The sequence below is a fragment of the Mustela putorius genome, unplaced genomic scaffold, assembly GCF_011764305.1.
Source record: "Mustela putorius furo isolate JIRA1106 unplaced genomic scaffold, ASM1176430v1.1 tig00000827_pilon_pilon_pilon, whole genome shotgun sequence".
Lineage (NCBI taxonomy): Eukaryota > Metazoa > Chordata > Mammalia > Carnivora > Mustelidae > Mustela > Mustela putorius.
In genome coordinates, this window is record NW_025421489.1 from 6595194 (window position 1) to 6615133 (window position 19940).

At 38.5% G+C, this 19940-nt stretch overlaps 1 protein-coding gene across 1 annotated transcript in view; it reads right to left on the reverse strand.

Annotated features, from left to right (window-relative positions):
• The window catches only part of PLXDC2 (plexin domain containing 2), a 469330-nt gene that overhangs the window by 292179 nt on the left and 157211 nt on the right, over window positions 1-19940 (reverse strand). The window contains exon 3 of the mRNA XM_004757588.3: window positions 7793-8004. Coding sequence (XP_004757645.1) covers window positions 7793-8004 — 212 coding nt within the window. The remainder of the gene's footprint in view (window positions 1-7792; window positions 8005-19940) is intronic.

A 19940-nucleotide genomic window follows, 5' to 3' on the forward strand; every position in this document is an offset into this window, starting at 1 on the left:
AGGGGACTCAAGCATCTGCTGTCTTTTTTGCTCCTGACTTCAGGCCCATACTTAGTGGACACTTGGGCCTTCACCCTAAGACCCTTGCTCAACATATTAAAAACTGTACACATTCTGGACTACCAAAATAATTAATCTGTTTTTTCAGTAAGATTTTTAAAAAAAAAAATCAATCTAAATAAATATCTAGACCTATGGCATTAAGCAGTACTATAGTTTTTGATATTGGAAATAATAATTTCCATAAAAGTGTGTTTTGAATGTCCCATTGGAAGTTGGTCTGGACAAAAAGGAAAAAGGATTGCAAGATAATACAATAAGAATTCAGTTGATTAACAGCTACCTGGTGTTCCCTCTGTTAGGGGTTTTCTCTCGCTGCCCTCGTTAATACAAAGAAAGGCAGAAAATAATAGCTGGGTCCTCATGAAAGGTAGGAAATTGAGGTAGGAAAACTCTGTGCAATATTTTTACAATTAATCTAAGGGGTCTGGGAGAGGGAGGTTAAATGTGTTCTCTTTATACATGAAGAACACAGGAATATTATTCACTCTAAAACATAATTCTTGTTCTGAAATAAATTATATGACTAATACACTTAATAATTTTACAACCTGTATGTATCACTTCAGAAACTATTTCCATGCTGTTCCTGCAAGTAAACTCAATTAGCTAATGGTGAAGCATCATAGAGATAATTCCGTTATTTTTTACGGAACTCTTTGAAGGGCGGTTATGGATCTTTTTTCATTTTTGTTTCAATAGAGAGCTGACATGTCAAGCTAAGAATAATCTATAATTGAGCAAGATATATGATACTCTATTTTAATCCTCATTATCTTTTTAGAGGATGAGCAATAATTGCAGGTAAGTTCTGCCTGACTTACTATTTTCAGTGCATTTTCTTCTCTGAAGACTAAAAGTCCTCATCAATATTCTAGAAGAAACCAAATGGGATTCAATCAAAAGTTTAAAACCAGGTATTTTTGCCAATGACCCAAACAGAAGGCATAAAAATAGACTTTGTTGTCAGTGTACGTACAACCTTTGGCAATATGAAGTTGAAAACATCAGGCCAGTTTCCAACCCATATGAGATGGGAGGTGTCAAGTGTGTGACAGGTCACCCTGCCAGGGAAGGAGATAATAGGGATCCATGAGGGACTCCTGGCATCAAGCAAGCACCAGAATCGGGGGCAAGATTTCGGTCATGGTGGCTGGTATAAGTTAGTGAGTCAAAATCAGTGTATTTCTGAAATTCTTATGGTCATCCATAACTTTCCTCTAACAACCATCTCATTTTACCTGACGACAGTTCTCATCTAAATTTAATTCATCTCTCCATCCCTCAGATTTGGGCTTTTGGATGCAAGTCCCACTCAGCTGACCCTCTGCCCCCAGCAGTATTTTAGGAGCATCAGTGCAATCCTGCCTTTCCCTATTTAAAAACTTTCAGTAGCTTCCATGTACCTTCTTGATCAATTCTCAATTTCTTAGCACAGTGTTAACACTTGTGTCCCCCCAAACCCCAGATTCATAAGTTGACACCTAGTCCTCAATGTGATGGCATGTGGAGGTGGGGCCCTTGGGACATGATTAGGTCACGAAGGTGGCATCCTCCTGAATGGGATCAGTGCCCTTATAAAAGAGACCCCAGAGAGCTTTCTATTCCCTTCAGCCATGTGAGGACACAGCAGAGAGACAGTCCTCCATGAACCAGGAAGTGGGCTCTCCTCAAACAACAAAATCAAACCTGCCAGCAGCTTATTTTGGACTTTCCAGATTGCAGAACTGTGAGAAATAACTGTATGTCATGTAAGTCCCCCGGTCTCTGGTAGTTTTGCTATAGGAGCCTGAAGAGATCAGGACACATCACCTAAAAGGGAGTTTAAAGCCTTGGTCCTGCCTATCTGTCTAAAACTCTCTGTCTAGAAATACCCGGATGCTTGGCTACCTTTTAATGTTCTCTTCCTCACTTGCTTTAGATGATGCCTTGTCTCTTTGTTAATCCCGGCTCTCTACAGAATAAGGGTCTTCTTCTAGGTGCTGATTAACTTATGCAGTACTTCTCCTCCTTTCCAATCACACACCCTCACAATGCTTGCTTTCTCATCTTCTGTGGAACCAAATCTGACACCTACATTGCATTTGGGAAATTTCAATTCACTATTGAGTGGAGTAAGTGTGCTTCTCCAGGATTAATCTGAGCACTCCCTTCACACGGCTTTCTGATTCTGCAACCACATACTGAAGCCTCTGCGAGTTTAAGATCTCCTAAAATGGAAATACCTCATTAAAAAAAAAAAATCTACACCAGCTTTTCACATTCATAATAAATATAGTAGCAGAGCTATTCAGTATCAGGTGATACTTTTCTTTCTTTTGGAAAATGTCACAAAGCTGCACAATCATATTCCTCTCATATGTAAGTATTATCTTCTGTGACTTCACTAAGCAGAACGGTGGCCCAGGAAAGAATAGGCATGGCAGTATTTTGTACATTTTCCTTAATCTATTTCTGTGAATGGGGTGATCTTTTACTAACCCATATTTATATTCATTTTTATTATTGTCAGGTCTTTGAATTTTTTTTTTTTTTTTTTGGTCTTTGAAATGAAGAAAGTCTTGCTTACACTTGAGACACAGCAGCGGTAAGATTTCCATTGATGAAAAATGTTCTGATGTATTCTCTATGTCGCAAACATACCGGGAAGAGTCTGCTGACATTCCGCATTATGGAATGTCTTTTTCTTTGTAATACAATCATCAAAGCAATCATAATCTTTTTTTGATAAAGTATTTGCCAGTGACTTCTTTCCTTTCAAGTGGATTGCTTAATTATGGATTGCAATAAAATAATATAGCATATATCATAACTTCATGTGCAGTGGTTAGTGACTGCTAACTTTTTAAAGAAATGTATTGTGAAATTCGTCAAAGGAAGATGTGGACACAATTGGAAATGTGCTATAGCAGAAGATCAAAAAGAGTTGTTACATATGCAAAAAGAAGAAAAACATTTGGCCTCTGGATTTTAGCTACAGCCATCATACATACTTGCTGACCATTCTCAATTACTCCTTCCTCAGATAAGAGCTTTAATGTGAACATAGATGATGCAATGGCTGTATATGGCCACAATTTTTAATTTGGTACCAAAACAAGAAATCCACAGACAGGTTGTTGACAGGCAACTCAATTTAACCTAAGATTGTTCAGGACACTTCTATCTTCAAAATCAATAGCAAAATCTGCTTTGTGGTCTAATTCTCTGCAACTCAAAGGGTGGCCTGTGGGCTGGCCACACATGCAACCGCTGAGAGGCACCGGGTTCACTCAAAATTTCTGAGTCCCTTTGGATCATGGAGCTACACTTACATGATCCATAAACCCTATTTTATTTTGAAAGATTCCCTTCTTCAAGCCATCCCAGTGCTTTTGAATCAGGCAAAAAAAAAAAAAAAAAATCACAGTTGACCATTCTTCCTAGAAACATTTTCATTGTACTAAAATGGAGAAGATGAAGCTCAAAATACTGTATGGAATAAGCAACAGAAACTCCAGGTTTGGTTCAGTGTGTGAGAGAGGAATTTGTGACAGATTTCTGTAAAGTGAAGAACTATAAGTTACCAACATGGTGATAGGAATTGGCTGATGAAATTGACCTTCATGAGCATCAATAATTCTCACCAAACACTGCTCAGGCCCTCCCATTCCAAAAGGTGCCACCGAAGCTGCAAGAGCTCTGTGCCAGCCAAGAGAGGAGCAACCACCATCAAGGTGAAGATACACGGACTGCTCGTCCACACTCGGGCCCCACACTGGGGCCATGGGATCCACAGAAGGCTGCTCTAACACGGTGATTCAGCCTTACCTAAAAGTCTTGGGAGACCTTATGTCCCCAAAGGAATGAGAAAAAGCAGCACACCAGTGACCGCTCTTAATCCCCACCCGTCAGAAGAAGGCACCGTCATGTGTCCACATGAACAGAGAAAGTATAAGAAGAAAAAGGCAGGCCTAGGTCAACATTCAGATCAGCAGAGGCATTTGCTAACTGTTGAGTCTCTACTTATTCATCAGGAAATGCAAATGGTTTCACAACATCTTTATATCTTCAGGGGAAGAATATTAAAAGGAAGGGAGGGAGGGAGGAAGGGAGGAGTGAATTTAAGAAAAAAGAAAAGAAAAAGGAAAAGAAAAGAAAAGAGAAAAAAGAAAGCAATGACAACAACAAGAAACTCTGACTGGAAGAATTTTCCAGTTTTCCAGTCCCTCTATTATCTGTTCTTGGGCAGAGCCAGAAAAAATACTGTCACCGAGTTAAGAGAATAACAGTCTTTGTTTATGTCTGAATGAATTTGTGCCAGAATAGTAAATATGCTATTGTCTTTTGTTTTTGTCTTTGGTGAAAGTGGGGTAGAAAGTCTAGACAATGGCTCTAGCAGGGGAGCCCATGCACAGGAATGCCATTCTGGGGGGTTGAAGGCTCACTGGGATACAGATTATTTTCACAGCCACTACTATAGTCAGGGCTCTGGGACAAAATAATTCCCACTCTTGACATCAACTCTGGAAGCATCTAAGGGAAAAAGCACACATTGTCTTTCATGCTCATTGCTTGTATTAAGCGATATAAATCAAAATGCTTATTCCCAAGAGATAAGAAAGACTTAGTCACAATGATGGCACAGAGTAGCCACTCTATCACCATTTGGTTCCTTTCTTCCTTATTTCTGTTTAACTCCATCAGGCAAAATATTTTCCCTAAAAGAGACACAACAATGTTCAAAAATGCCATTTTAAGGGCCAGGATAAATAAACTTTGCAGAGAAGTTTCAGATGTAGGCTTTTGTTTCCAGAACTAGAGGCAGTGCCAAGGAGTGACTTATGGGACTTTAGTCCCCAATAATCTCCATCAAACCCCAGAACCCCATCAGGATAAATAAACTCCTCAAATAAAAGCAGCCTTCTTGTTATGAAATCCAGCTTCAAGAGAGGTCTCCTTCCCCCCACAATGAAACTCTGAAGTCACTCTCACATTGATATTGGGGTGCTGCCACTGTCCAAAATCATCACTTAATCAACATACCATTTACTTTTTCCTTCTCTTAGAGAAAGCAAAGTCAAATAGAAAGAATAAATCTTGGGAGCTGGGTGGGCCTGGGTTTAAATACCAGGCCCTTTATTAAATACTAGCCCCTTTATTCATTAATGGAAGAGTTTAGGGAAAATACTAACACTAAATCTGAAATTGCCCTCATGTAAAGGTCACTGAGATTACCCAACGAACCTGGCGATGCAAGTCTCAGTTCGCTGATACCAGGACCAGATAAAATAATCTCCTTAAGGCCCCTGGCACATGTCAGCACCGAGCAGTCACCCACACACAGCTCCCTGCACCAGCACCATCCTTCTTCCTTTGTTTTATGGACTCAAAATCCCTGACATTATGGGTTCTCCTCTGTTTAAGGTAAGAAAAGAGAAAAACTGGCTGAATAACAACATCATAGCATAACAACAACTGGGATTGTGTTAGGAGGAGTGTTCATACATCCCCGAGCAAAGGGATTTTCTATTTTATGAACGATTCAGAAAATTCAGCATCCTGCGTAGAGATCACAGAGTTCAAGGAATGTGTATTCTCCCCTTTCAATCTCAGTAAGCTACCAGTTCTGGGCAGAAGAGTAAACACCTCTGATTCTGTTCCGCTCTCCTTTCTTTATGTGGCACCCCAGCTAAAGAGTGCTCAGGGAAGAATTATGTTGCCCTCTCCGAGTTGCTATAACAACACTGTTGCCAAAATAGCAGGCACTCTGCAGGAGTCAGAATAGCCTCTTACAGATATTATATGACTTCTGCTCCTGGCACCTCCTCTGTGTCCTGTTAAGGGGCCTGGCTGGGGCAGCCGGGGAGCATGAGTCCCATACCAGCTAAGGGGATGGAGAGGGGTTTTGAAAATCGCTGGGCCTCTTGCATACACAGAATCCCAATGACTTGTGCTTCACCTCTTCTGAAGATTCCTCTCACTCTGTAGGAACAAAATGATGCCTTGATACTATTTGGAGAACGATGTAGTGTCTGTTTCATGAAGTTGAGTTCTTTTCCTAAATAATGAGTATTTCACGGCAGTAAAAAGAATCTTGTCTGGTTCTAAAAACGTATAAACCTGCTACCTGGGAGAAAATATTCAGCTCAAGAGAGAATATTCAAAAGACAATATTCAAGAGACAATATTCAAAAGGTCAATGGCCAGACCACAGATAACCACAGAACTCTGACCTCCAACCTCTATAGCAACCAGTCCAGTAAGCCAGAATGTAAGCTTGGCAGCAATCGGCACTGAATGGGCAGGAGCTGATGAGCAACTGACAGCTTTCCTATTTTTCTTCCCTAGGTCCAACTCAGTATATATGCTCCCCAAATCGATCACAAGAGATGCTCTGCTTCCAATTGGCCCATCTCCAGCTCCTCCATGCCAACAACTTCCAGTGAGCGCATACCTGAAGACTTTTTTTAAAGACGTATTTATTGAGAGAGAGAGTGAGAGAGAGCACATGCATGTTCTCATGCCCACAGTGGGGGGGGGGGGGCAGAGGAATAGAATCTTCAAGCAGACTCGCTTCTGAGAGCAGAGCTGTAAACAGAGGCTTGAGACCCTGAGATCATGACCTGAGCTGAAACCATGAGTTGGATGCTTAACTGAGCCACCGAGATGCCCCATCCTTCTCTTTTTTTAAGTAAGAAATTTTCCCACTCCCTTGCCTGCTTTGGAGTCTCTGCCAGAGGGACATGATGGAAGCTGACTCTTGCTAGAGCAAACTGAATAAATAACCTCCATTCTCATTTGCGTGTTTTTTTGCTTATTTCCATAAGATTGACCTGTTTGTTTTTGTTAGATCTAGTGGACTAACAGGATCACATTTTATGATTTGCAATGCTAAGGACTATGAGAATTTAAGCCATGTAATACCACCCTTGAGGCCTCTGGGCAACCTTGTAGTCTGCCCAGAATGTGTCCTCAGTGAACTTCCATCCTCATCAAACCCATCTCCAACTCTCTTCCTCCCACTTCAGGGCTCCAACCATAATAAAGAACCGCTCACAGTCATGGAGTGAATGACCATTTCCGTTTGCCCAGAACTGCCTTGTTTCTAGCACTGAAACCCAAGGAAACCATTCAGCCCCAGTTCAGGGGGGACCATCGGTCACCCTATGAGACTCTCCAGCATGCCCCAGCATCTAAGACTCTGCCATCGCAGATGTCATTCCCTCTGCCCGGAATCGTCTTTTTCACCCCTGACAGGAAACCAGCCTGGCAAACTCCCCTCAACCTGCCAAGCCCCTGCCTAAATGTCCGTTCCCAGGCTGAGCCTCTTTGAACGGCCCAACCTCAGTCCAGCAGGTGATCTCTCCTTCCTCCATGACGTGCTCTAGCTTGTATATATCCTTGTACATATCACGTAGCACCGTGCTGATCTGGTACACAGCGACTGCCTTGCAGGTGCTGTATCGTGTTCCTCTTTGTGTCTCCTCTTGGTCGTCCCCACAGCAAACCAATGTTTGTGTGTTTTGTGAGTAAATCTACTCATAGGTGATTCAATGGCTTAGCTATGATGTATTTAGTTATTTCATATAGGTAAAATTATTGATTACTGAATTACTGAATATGGACTAATTATTTATTAATGAGTTAAATTAATCCTTACCAAAAAAATAATCCAAAAGCTCCTGATTGAACAAAAGGCGGAGCCTGTACCCTGGTGAATCCATTTCAGTTACCCAGATGATTTCCCTACCTCAATCTGGGTGGTATTGTCCTGCCCATCATCCAGCAGCAGGTCCGTGAAGCCTCTGGGCTCTGGGGAGTCTTGGCCCATGCTTGCTCGGTTGGAGTCTACTGCCTTGAGAGCATCCAAGCTCCTTTTCCACCGGTGGCTGAAGGCATGTGTGTCCACTTTCACTTCCTCTTCTGTTTGCGGGAAGACCTGAGCAACTTGATAGTGCCAGTCTGTTCGAGCAAGAAATAAAATAACGAGTTACCACTTGTTATGAGTCATACACATGCTAGCTAATAGAGCAGAAAGATAATTTTGCCTGTCATGAAGACAGGAAACTAACTCCTAGCAGGGAAATCTGTTTAATTGTAATATTTTGAGTCGGTATGAACATCTCTGAGTAGAACGGAATTTTCAAACACGCCATAAGTCGTGACAATGGTTAATGGGCAGATTCAGCAGAGTCCCTAAAACAGATGTGCAGCCCTAAAGCAATGCATTTTTATTCTCTCCCCTCCCTGCCCTCCACACACACACTTCATAAACATTCTCTAGTTGTTCTGAGAAAATAAGCTACAGTCCCAACAAAAGAATGAAACCTAGTGTCTGTTAGCACATTTGAAGAAAATAAAAGCCAGACATTATTAACTTGTGAGCTTACATTCCTTTCACACAAATTCTCCTAGGGAGGAAAGAGGCAACCGTGTATTCGAATGGGTTAAATAATATATGGAACGATCTTTGTGTAAATGTGTTAACCTGCCTTGTAGCTCACCAGTCCGATTTGGTCCATTGCCTACCTCATTTAGTAAGTAACACCCTCAGGAGGCATCGTGAAGGCTCTTGTTCATTTGTGCCTTTCTCACCTTGGGCTCTTGTCAAGGCGGTAAAGGATGACAGTGATAGGCACTTCGAGAAATGGATGGGAAAGCAAAGAGACCAAATCACAAAGGTATTTTAAAGCCATCAGCAGGGACTGGCCTCACTGACCCAGCTCATCCTACTACTACAGGAGGGAAAATAAGATTTAATCATTACTCCTAGTCTTTCATTTCAGTAGGTCAGTAGGGGAAGGTGTATCACAAGTATGGGAAATTCAGTTTCTGACTAAGAGGAACAGCCTTCTTCTACACAACTATTGCCCAAAGATATGAATTGACAGTCTTTATAACTGGCAGGATACAGGTTCAAAAAGGGCTACGAGAGCAGTGATTTAATTATAGCTGCGATGTTGCCCTCAATAGGAGAACATTCCAAGAAACGAAGATGTATTTAATGTGACTTGCAATACCATTGTATCAGCTACTTAGCACTCTAATAACTAAGTTAAGGCTACCACTATTAATCACTTGTAAATGGTCTAAAATATTCCCTTTTCATCAGGAAGGTGACAATAACTCTTCCAGACAGAAAGGATATTCCTTGGTTTCACCATGAATTTATCTTCTTCATGCCTTGGCAGATACAGCCCAGAGAAAAATACCACCATAGTTTTGGTAATCTACACTTTTCCCCGAGCTCATAAAATATTAGAGCTTAAAAGAACCGTGAAGACAGAAATGGCCAAGAGTTCCACAAAAAAGAAACCAAGAGCCAGAGAAATGAAGCACCATGCACAATTCCCAAAATTGTTGTAAGGCTAAAAAATCTCATGTACATAAAGGGTTGATCATGTTCCACCCTGACACACACGGTAAACATTCAATAATTATGTCTAATGAGTATTGTTACCATCACTATAGAAAGTGTTTCTTTTTTAACACTGTTGTCCCACTGGCCATTGAATGGTGCTCAGTAAATGCCTGTTGAATGACTAATGGATAAATGAACTGTTGACAGTCTCTTTGGAGCAAGAATGATTGGACCAGCCAGAATTAAAGGAAAAAATATTGTACAAAGATTCAAAAGAGCTGGGGTACATTTTTTTTTAGGTTTCCAGGATAGGGGGCCCAGCATAATTTAAAAAACTCTGTGCTTCGGTTGCCCTATATTTTAAGAGGGAATGAAAATATCTTACCTATGAAAGAGGACAGCTTTACCCGAGGATGTGTCAGGCTCTAAGACCTATGATTCTAAGCAACGCTACATAAAGCAATTTTATTTGCTTTATTTATATATCCTGCCTCATTACCAAAAAATATATGAGGCAGCTTACAACAAAAGCAAGCAATATAGTTTTATAATAACCAGATAAGACCTGCTGCCCAACACTTAGGTTGAGTTTAGAGGTGTGCGTTTGTCCTGCACTAAGGGGGGTGGCCCTCCGAATACAAATAATCATATCAGAACAACTAGAAATCTATGCAGAATTCTTGTTAGAATGTCAATCTAGGTAGGAAATGTAGCCAGTGTAATGCAGTTAAAAGATTAAATGCTCCTGGATTTAAAAATGTTTCTTAAAAAGAATCACACAAAGGGAATAGCTCCAAGCAGAGATTTGTCATTCCTCTAAAATGTAAATCAGGAAGTCTACCTAAAACTTCCCAGAATTAATCTTTATTAAAATCTTCAAAATAGAATTTTCAAAACAACTCTTGGTTTCTTTGAAATGGGTGCTATTGTTGGATATCAACTGCCTGATCTTAATGTTATTATTATCTTCTGAAGAATTATAATAGAAGACAAAATATGGCATTTTCCATGATGCCTGTAGGCCAGTAACGTTATAGTAGCCCTTGTGATTCTTCCAAGGGCAGGGAGAGATGGATGAATAAGTAACATTGGAGGGGATGTCTGCACAGAAAGTCAACTTCTCAACTGCCTGGAGTCCCCTTTTTCATTTTCCCCCTACCCTAGAGAACACATGAAAAGGCGCTTCAAAACTCAGGGGTGATAAAGCCCACGTCCTCCATTGTTAAATTAATTAAACAAAGAGATCAATAGATTGAGGTGGTTCTGATACCTGAGAAGTGTATGCAAACAAAGCAAATCCTATACCTATAAATGCCTCCAGGTTGAGAAATCGAGACCCAAGGATAACCAGTCTCACACAGCCAACTGTGCTTCTCTGAATCAGGTAATTGCTTAAGCCAAGCAAACAGTTTGCTTTCTTTTGCCTTTTCCCCCATGTAAGTCTCTCCCCCAGCCCCTGTTTCTGTGGCCCTCCTGATCCTTTCTAGCTCAGTGTTGCTGGAATGAAACTGATTTTTTTTACGTAAATTCGTGAAATTTTTAAAAATATGCCTCAGTTTATCTTTGAACACCACTTAAATTGAAATAGACTCAAAATGGATGAAGGACCTCAATGTACGAAAGGAATCCATCAAAATCCTTGAGGAGAACACGGGCAGCAACCTCTTCGACCTCTGCCGCAGCAACATCTTCCTAGGAACAACGCAAAAGGCAAGGGAAGCAAGGGAAAAAATGAACTACTGGGATTTCATCAAGATCAAAAGCTTTTGCACAGCAAAGGAAACAGTTAACAAAATCAAAAGACAACTGACAGAATGGGAGAAGATATTTGCAAACGACATATCAGATAAAGGACTAGTGTCCAGAATCTATAAAGAACTTAGTAAACTCAATACCCAAAGAATAAATAATCCAATCAAGAAATGGGCAGAGGACATGAACAGACATTTCTGCAAAGAAGACATCCAGATGGCGAACAGACACATGAAAAAGTGCTCCATATCACTCGGCATCAGGGAAATACAAATCAAAACCACAATGAGATATCACCTCACACCAGTCAGAATGGCTAAAATCAACAAGTCAGGAAATGACAGATGCTGGCGAGGATGCGGAGAAAGGGGAACCCTCCTACACTGTTGGTGGGAATGCAAGCTGGTGCAGCCACTCTGGAAAACAGCATGGAGGTTCCTCAAAATGTTGAAAATAGAACTGCCCTATGACCCAGCAATTGCACTATTGGGTATTTACCCTAAAGATACAAATGTAGTGATCCAAAGGGGCACATGCACCCGAATGTTTATAGCAGCAATGTCCACAATAGCCAAACTATGGAAAGAACCTAGATGTCCATCAACAGATGAATGGATCAAGAAGATGTGGTATATATACACAATGGAATACTATGCAGCCATCAAAAGAAATGAAATCTTGCCATTTGCAACAACGTGGATGGAACTAGAGCGTATCATGCTTAGCGAAATAAGTCAAGCAGAGAAAGACAACTATCATATGATCTCCCTGATATGAGGAAGTGGTGATACAACATGGAGGCTTAAGTGGGTAGAAGAAGAATAAATGAAACAAGATGGGATTGGGAGGGAGACAAACCATAAGTGACTCTTAATCTCACAAAACAAACTGAGGGTTGCCGGGGGCAGGGGGTTTGGGAGAAGGGGGTGGGATTATGGACATTGGGGAGGGTATGTGATTTGGTGAGTGCTGTGAAGTGTGTAAACCTGGTGATTCACAGACCTGTACCCCTGGGGATAAAAATATATGTTTATCAAAAATAAAAAATTAAAAAAAAAATTGAAATTTGGGATGTTTGATTAATGTGTCAAATTCTTATTTTCATGATGAATATTCAAACTAAGGCTTTAGCAGGATTACTGGGGAAGGTAAATTTCACAGACAGGGAGGTCTCCTATAGAAGACATGCATACATACTTACCCTTGTAATCCCTAGACAGCTATGGGATTTTGGTGGGGATTCCCATCCCCCACCCACTTAACTTTTAGCAGTATTTTATAATTTTTTTTCTCTCTTGCTTCATGGTCACATTAACAGCAATTACAGCTGTTGATTGGTTTGTTTCCATTATGGATACACTTGCTCCTCCTAGAATTTGCTACCTTCAACACTATAAACCTGTCTCTTGATTACTTGCTGGCTCTCATATTTACAAAGATTAAACAGGATCTAAGGAAGGAACTGAGGGTTTTTTTAATAAGAAAATTTGTGAGCTTTAGGGCTTGGCTTCTGTGAATTTTCTTTTGGTTGCTATTTTAGATCTAATTATTTTTCTCTGGTTATGTTATGAATAACAAGAGGAAACATTTCTATATGCTCATAATTCAGTACTCCATGGTTCATCAAGACTGGAGTATGAAATTGGCTTAGATTTTGATCCCATTTCAGAATGATTTTTAGACAAGATAAAACAAGTCAAGAATGAATGTTTTACAGAAATAAAGACTGAGAAAAATTGGCAAAACCACAGCATGGTTATCTACATTGTAAATTATTCCTGTGCTCTTCATTTGCTTTCAGACTCATAAAAATATTTTTAAATTATTCTTTAAATCACCACCAAAACGAATTACTCAGAAGCAAGCTACAGGGATATAAGTAATGTAATTTTTCCCTTCCCAGCTGTAGTGAAAACAAAAGCAACAGGAGGGATCTTTGAGTAGTCTGGCTGAACAGATTGTTTGTGTTCTGTCCACTGTATGTTAATTAAACCACTGATGGAAAACTTTCAAAGATAATTTTCTCCAACATATTTTGCTGTAGTTGTTAATCCCATAGTTCATGGAAATATTAAATATCTCTAAAGACTCCCATTTGGATATAGTAGAAAGCTTAAAGACATATTTCTTTATAGACATATTATTTCTTTAAAGATATATTTCTAAGAATAAATTATCATTAACACATTCTTGAGATATTCCATTCAATTAAAATAGCAGATAAACTATTACTGAAGAAGGTATTTCATTACATTCCAAATAGAACATTATTATGAAACCCAATAGTGTCTAGTTAATCTGAGAGTAAAAACACAAAATTCATCAGTATCCTCAAACCTTTCAAGTTTCTTTTGAACCATCATATACTATAAAATAATTTAAAACAAACAAAAAACCTGTACTGGGCTGGACAGGCTTATATTTGTGTCTTATTTGAATGATTTTATTAAAATCGCTTACATTTAATCAACAGTTACATGTTTAAGCATTGCTATATGTTGAAACCAACTTTAACAGTATTTCTTGTGTCTTGTATACAAATCATACAGTACGTGCCAAACCACAAAGAAATCCACATAAATTGACATGCATCTTATGTAATTGGGATCTATCTGTATAGCTTTTGACAAGCATTTTAGTGTATACTTTACAAGTGAACAAAACCATCCCTGTGAATCCTCTGCAGAAACATTAGGAGTGTTCACTGCTAAGAGATTTCGCTGCCTAGATCCATCTGAAAATAGATGAGAATAGATTAAATTATCTGATTGAGGTAGACTCCTAAATATGGCTTTCCATCTAAATCTACTATGGAAGTGAAGATGAAATTCTCTACAAATGGTTCTATCCTTGGTTATGTCCAATAATGAAAGGACTACACGAGTTTGGGGCTTTGACTGACAGCGTCACAGAGTGAGACAGCTAAAGGGGGTGGGGGGGAAGCATACAGAGTGTTCTGTTGAGAGATAGCAGAGTGTTTCAGTAGGCCCTAAACATCACAGTCTATTTTATACTTCTCACGGGATTATTTGAGCCCCAGTGGTTGAGAACCACAGCTCTGGACTCTAGTCCCGACACACATGCCTTAGAGCATGTCCTCGTCATCTCTTTCCTCCTATCTGATCTTACTGTCTTCAAACTCTTCCTTCTCCTATCTGTTCTCCATCTGCTACCAGAGACAACTTTCAAAGCTATTTACTTCTCTCTTCTAATTAAAACCTCCAATGGCTCTTTTACCAGCTACAAACACTCCACATTCTTGTTCCAACCACTCTCCCCACTCTTTGCACCCCTGCCCCCATCATGCCCTATGCTCCATCATGTAGAATTTCTCAATTATCTCTTTATTTGCAGTGGATATTGTCCCGTTTGCATGGAGGAAAACTCTTTCACCCCTGTCTTTGGGAAATCTCACAATTCCTTAAGGATCCAGCTCAAATATTCTCCTGTTAAAGGAAGTTTCTCTTACTCCCTTGGGAGAGCTGGTTGAAGTTTTTAATTATAATCCAATACTTCTCTTTACCTGCCTCTTTAAACACTCTCTGCCTATCCCCACTTGAATGTATGATTTTGCAGAGAAGAGTTAACTCAGCAGACCTGAAACAGCTATCCTTCGAAAATGCTGTTTGTGAGGTTGGCCCTTGGCTAAGCGTCTGGGAACTTGGAATTAGGGAGGGTTCCCGCTATTCTCTAATAGATAAGAGTAGCTCACTATGGCTAAACTAAACTGTTTGGACAAACAATATGGTTTATGCTGAACACCTGCCTTCCTTCTGGGAGTGTGGACTCTGGTACATGGTAGGCAGAAGGTGGTTATGTGAACAGCTCCCAGTAAAACATCGGGCACTGAGTTTCTAATAAACTCCTCTGGTTGATAATATTTTACATCCATCATCAAAGGTTTTTGCTGGAGAAATTCAATGTGTCCTATGTGCTCCTGCTGGAGAGGACTCTTGGAAACTTGACCTAGTTTTCCCCAGACACTGCCCTAGGTGTCCTTTCCCTTTGCAGATTTCTGTTTGTATCTTTTTGCTGTAATAAATCATAGACATGAGCACAACCATATGCTGAGTTATCTGAGTCCTCCTAGCATAACACCAAACCTGGGGCTGGCCTAGGAAGACTCCTGACACACAGTTATTTCAGATCAGAGACTCTATCTTACATTTTTTATTCCATCATTATAAGCATAGGTATTGACATATAGTAGTATCTAAAACCTTCTGAAGAGCAAATGAATGAATAAGTGAATGAATGATTGACCAAGCTGCTGCTCGTCTGAGACATAGTCTTAAAAGCTTATGTGTCTAATCTCTTGTCTAACTTCTTAAGATTCTTAACCACTTCCCTGAGCAGCTGGATAAAAGGATGGAAGAAAGAGAAAACTATGGCAAAAAAAAAAAAAATCTACAACAGCTTTTATTTATCTGACATGAGTTTGACTCAAAAATAGCTCTCTGGCCAGTTGGGTGATGTTCAGCAACACTTAAGGTTGCAATTTATCATCTTGGTTCTTTTTGGTTAATGAAGTCCATAAGAAATCCAATACATGTCTTTGAAGAATGCAGGCATGGCCCAGTGAGATTGAAAAGTTATGAAGTAGGGCGCCTCAGTGGCTCAGTTGGTTAAGCAACTGCCTTCGGCTCAGATCCTGACCCCTGGGTCCTGGAATCCAGGCCCGCATTGGGCTTCCCCTGCTCTGGGGGAGAATGCTTCTCCTTCTCCCTCTGCTTGCTACTCCCCCTGCTTGTGCTCTCTCTCGTCAAATAAATAAAATCTTAAAAAAAAGAAAAGTTACAAAGAAGAAGAAACAAGGAAAATTTTAAGTTAAAATAGGTGGAAAATTACAAGTTTAAAGCATTAATAGTTTTATTTTATTCTTATTTATTATTTATTCTTATTTATTAAATAAAATAATCAAACTTTTTAATATTATACAGAAAGACAGAATCTTATGGAAAACATTTCTAGCTTTATGAACAATCATGAATGAGATTTAAGAAAAGTTTAAGGTACTGCTACATATTTATTAAAGTTATAAAAATTAAGTACAAAGAATAAAATTTTGTTAACAGTTATAAAAGAGTTGTTTATGCATGGCTTCTAAGTATGAATTCATAATAATCATGGTAATGCTGATAAAATAATTAAACTTAATTTAGGATTAATTAAATATGATGCATTGTTCTAAATATCTGCATACATTAATGTACTTGGCATGTTTTATTATTAACCTGATTTACACAAGAGAGAATAAATGCATATGAGGTGGTAAGTAATAGATTAGAAAAGTAACCAGAGCTGGAGCCAGAGGCCTGGTCTTGATTGTCTAATCTGCCTCTGATTAATCTTTTGGGTGTCAAGTTAGCAATCTGTCACAAACTCTGAAGACATGACACAAAGAAACAATTTAAAAGGGAAAAAATAAATTAGACAAAACACACTATTGAAAATGGCAAAAATCTGGAAAAATCTGGCATGTGAAAGCAAAAAAGGAATAAAATATCCTGTCAAGTTGACAGCCAATGGGAGGAAATGAAACAATGCTAAGGTAAAAACAGAGCAGAAAGTAACAGCACATTAATACTGATTATGTTTTTTATTATATCTTGAAAGAATGGGAAGGACTTGAAAAAAAAATAATTCATTTTTGTCATTGTTGTTGAGGATTTTCTATTAACTGCTTACTAGAAATTTAAAAGAAGAACTGAATTCCTTCAAGTATACTGCATATGTGTTTTATGGGGATGATAACCTCCTGCTTCATAATAAAAAAGATGATTATCAAAGAACTCAGGCCATCAGCTGATTTTTCAGATAAACCTGTCAGAGTTGGAGAATAAACTCATTTCCATAATCTACAAATAATCTATAAAGATCTATAAAGAGAGGAAATAGCACTTAATTAAATCTGAGAATCTATCGTCTAATAAGGTGTTTGAGATCTTCTGAAGAAAACATTGCACGGACCCAGGATCCACATGGAAAACTTAGGTATGTGACTTCTTGCTATGTGGAAAATGAAAGGGGAATGTTTTATAGCCTATGGTCCCTTCCAGCTATAAAAGTCTATCATCTACATATTTTAGGCTATTTGGAATCCTATTAAATATTCAACATTTATTTTCAGGTTTACTATTTAATTTGTGAAAATTCATATATTATGAGACTTTAGAGTCTCCATAGCACAACCAAAAAGTAAAACTGTCTGGTAAAAATAACTTCACGCTTCTCGGTTGCCTATATTCAGAATGCCTGTGTGTGTGTGATTTTTTTTTTTATTTTTTAAGTTTTTGTTTAAATTCTAGTTAGTTAACATATAGTGTAATATTGGTTTCAGAAGTAGAATTTGGTGCTAATCACTTACATATAATTACCAGTGCTCCAGAACTGGCTGATTTAAAAATAAGGGCTTTGCACTAAAAGCTAAGCCCCAATGCATGAAAAGTATAACTCTGCTTGCCAAGGGAGATGGAAAATTCTGTAAACAAGGACTAGTCATGGCCAATAGCTTCTCTGGAAAAAAAAAAAAAAAAGTTGAGTCTTTTGAGCCAGACCAGGCCAGATGGAATCAATTGGTATAATGGTGCCCAGTGTCAAACATTATATCCAAATGCCTAGGGCCCAAATCACTGAGGGTCTTCTATTAAATTACAGCTGCCAGATGTCTGATCTACTCAGTCCTGCTGCATATTGTCTTCAGACCATATTCAGTTTGTGGGGTCAGAATCCATAATGGCCCAATGTTGAGCCCAGGCTGACTTAGCCAATGACCACAGATGACAGCCAATGTAAGCATTTCGATCAGATTGTTTTAAAAATTTTATCTGACTTAAATCAAACCATACCATTATGAGAATGGCCCCAGATTTCTATAGGTTAAATGCCCTCTAGAGATTTATGTGGACTTGGACAAGGGGTCAATAATGCCTACAATTTCCTTAGCACAAAATTATCCTCATTGTTCATGTTTTTTTTTTTAAGTTATAGTCCTAAATTTATAAATATAAGGTTAATATGGACCTGCATTTTCATTAAAAGATGACGGCAGTAAGTGTAAGCCATATCATATTCTTAGACTCAAACCCAGCAGTATTCTTCTGAAATCAGACTGATGATAAAGTTCAAGCTGAACAAATCAACAGATTAGCTGCATCTCCATTCCCTTCTTGCCCCCAAATAATGAGCAATGCTTTCCATACACGCCGGCAACAAAGGGATAAACACCTCGATCTGGGCTCTGCCCCTGGTCTGTCCCCATTAGCTAGCCAGATATTAGTTGTTGAATGCTGAATAGCACCCCTAGATAAAAGTGAAAAATACAGCCACAAAATCTCTACTTTTGACTTCCCTGCTTTGTGCTAGGGTTGAAAATACAGCGTAAACAAAATACAGTCTGAGGATATTCAACTTTGAGCCTCAGTCATTACACAAAACACACAAACACAACAGAAAACCATTTAAACCATTTAAAAATGTTAGGCAGAAAAACAAAAAGTCCTATTTCAGTTTTATGTAAATTTAAAAGACCAGCAGAAAAAACATTAATAGCACATATCAAGATTAATGCCATGTGCACTTCTATTCAATTTTTTGATCTACAAAATGACGCTCATGTATGGTTTATTTGAATATATACAAATACAACCAACCTAATCTATTTTTTTAAAGATAAGCCCTCAATTTAAAAAAAAAAAAAGACAAATGTCATAAATAGGTAACTCACAGCAAAGAAAATATAAATAGTAATAAATATGTTAAAGTAATTTCACATTATACAAAGTCAGAGAAATTCAACACAATTGTTTCATATATTAAGTTCACAAAAATTTATTGTAAAACTTTATTTGTCAGTACTTGAGAATTTTTTGAGGCAAATATTATACTCTCTAATATTGGTAGGTAGATTCAAATTTTAATAAAAATTTCATATTGGCAAATTTATAATCTGTAGCAAAAGTCTTCTAGGTTTTGGTACTATGAAAATATTCTAACATGCACAAAAAGATTTATGAATTAGTATAAAATCTATATATAATATGATTTGAACTAGGTAAAAGAAAAATATATACATTACACAATATAAAATTATATATATATTATATACATATATATACACACATAAAAAATGTATATAGGATATACATTACACACTATACAAATACACAAAAGCAGGGGTGCCTGGGTGGCTCATTCTATTGTCTGCCTTTGGCTGGGGTCATGATCTCAGGGTTCTGGGATAGAGCCCCACATCAGTCTCCCTGCTCAGTGGGGAGCCTGCTGCTCCCTCTCCTGATCACCCCTGCTTGTGCTCTGTCTCAATCAAGTAAATAAATAAAGTCTTTGAAAAAAATACACAAAAGAAAAAATAAGAGAGAAATACATTACAGTATTATCAGTCCTTTTTTCTGTGTTATACAGGATGGAAGCTGCTAAGTTTTTTTTTTTTTCCATTTGTTCTCATGGCATATATTTATTTTACCCATCTTCTACATTGTTGTACTTCTTTTTTTTAAGAATTGTTTATTTATTTATTTTATTTTTTTTCCTCAAAAAGCTATAACTTTTACTTTTTTTTATATAATTTTTTTTATTTTTTATAAACATATATTTTTATCCCCAGGGAAGGGGGTGGTATTATGGACATTGGGAAGAATTGTTTATTTATTTTTAAAGAGAGAGAATTCATGTGCACTTGAGTTGGGGGAGGGGTGAGGGAGAGGGAAAGAATCTCAAGCGTATTCCCTACTGAGCACAGGGCCCAGCACAGGGCTCAATCTCACAA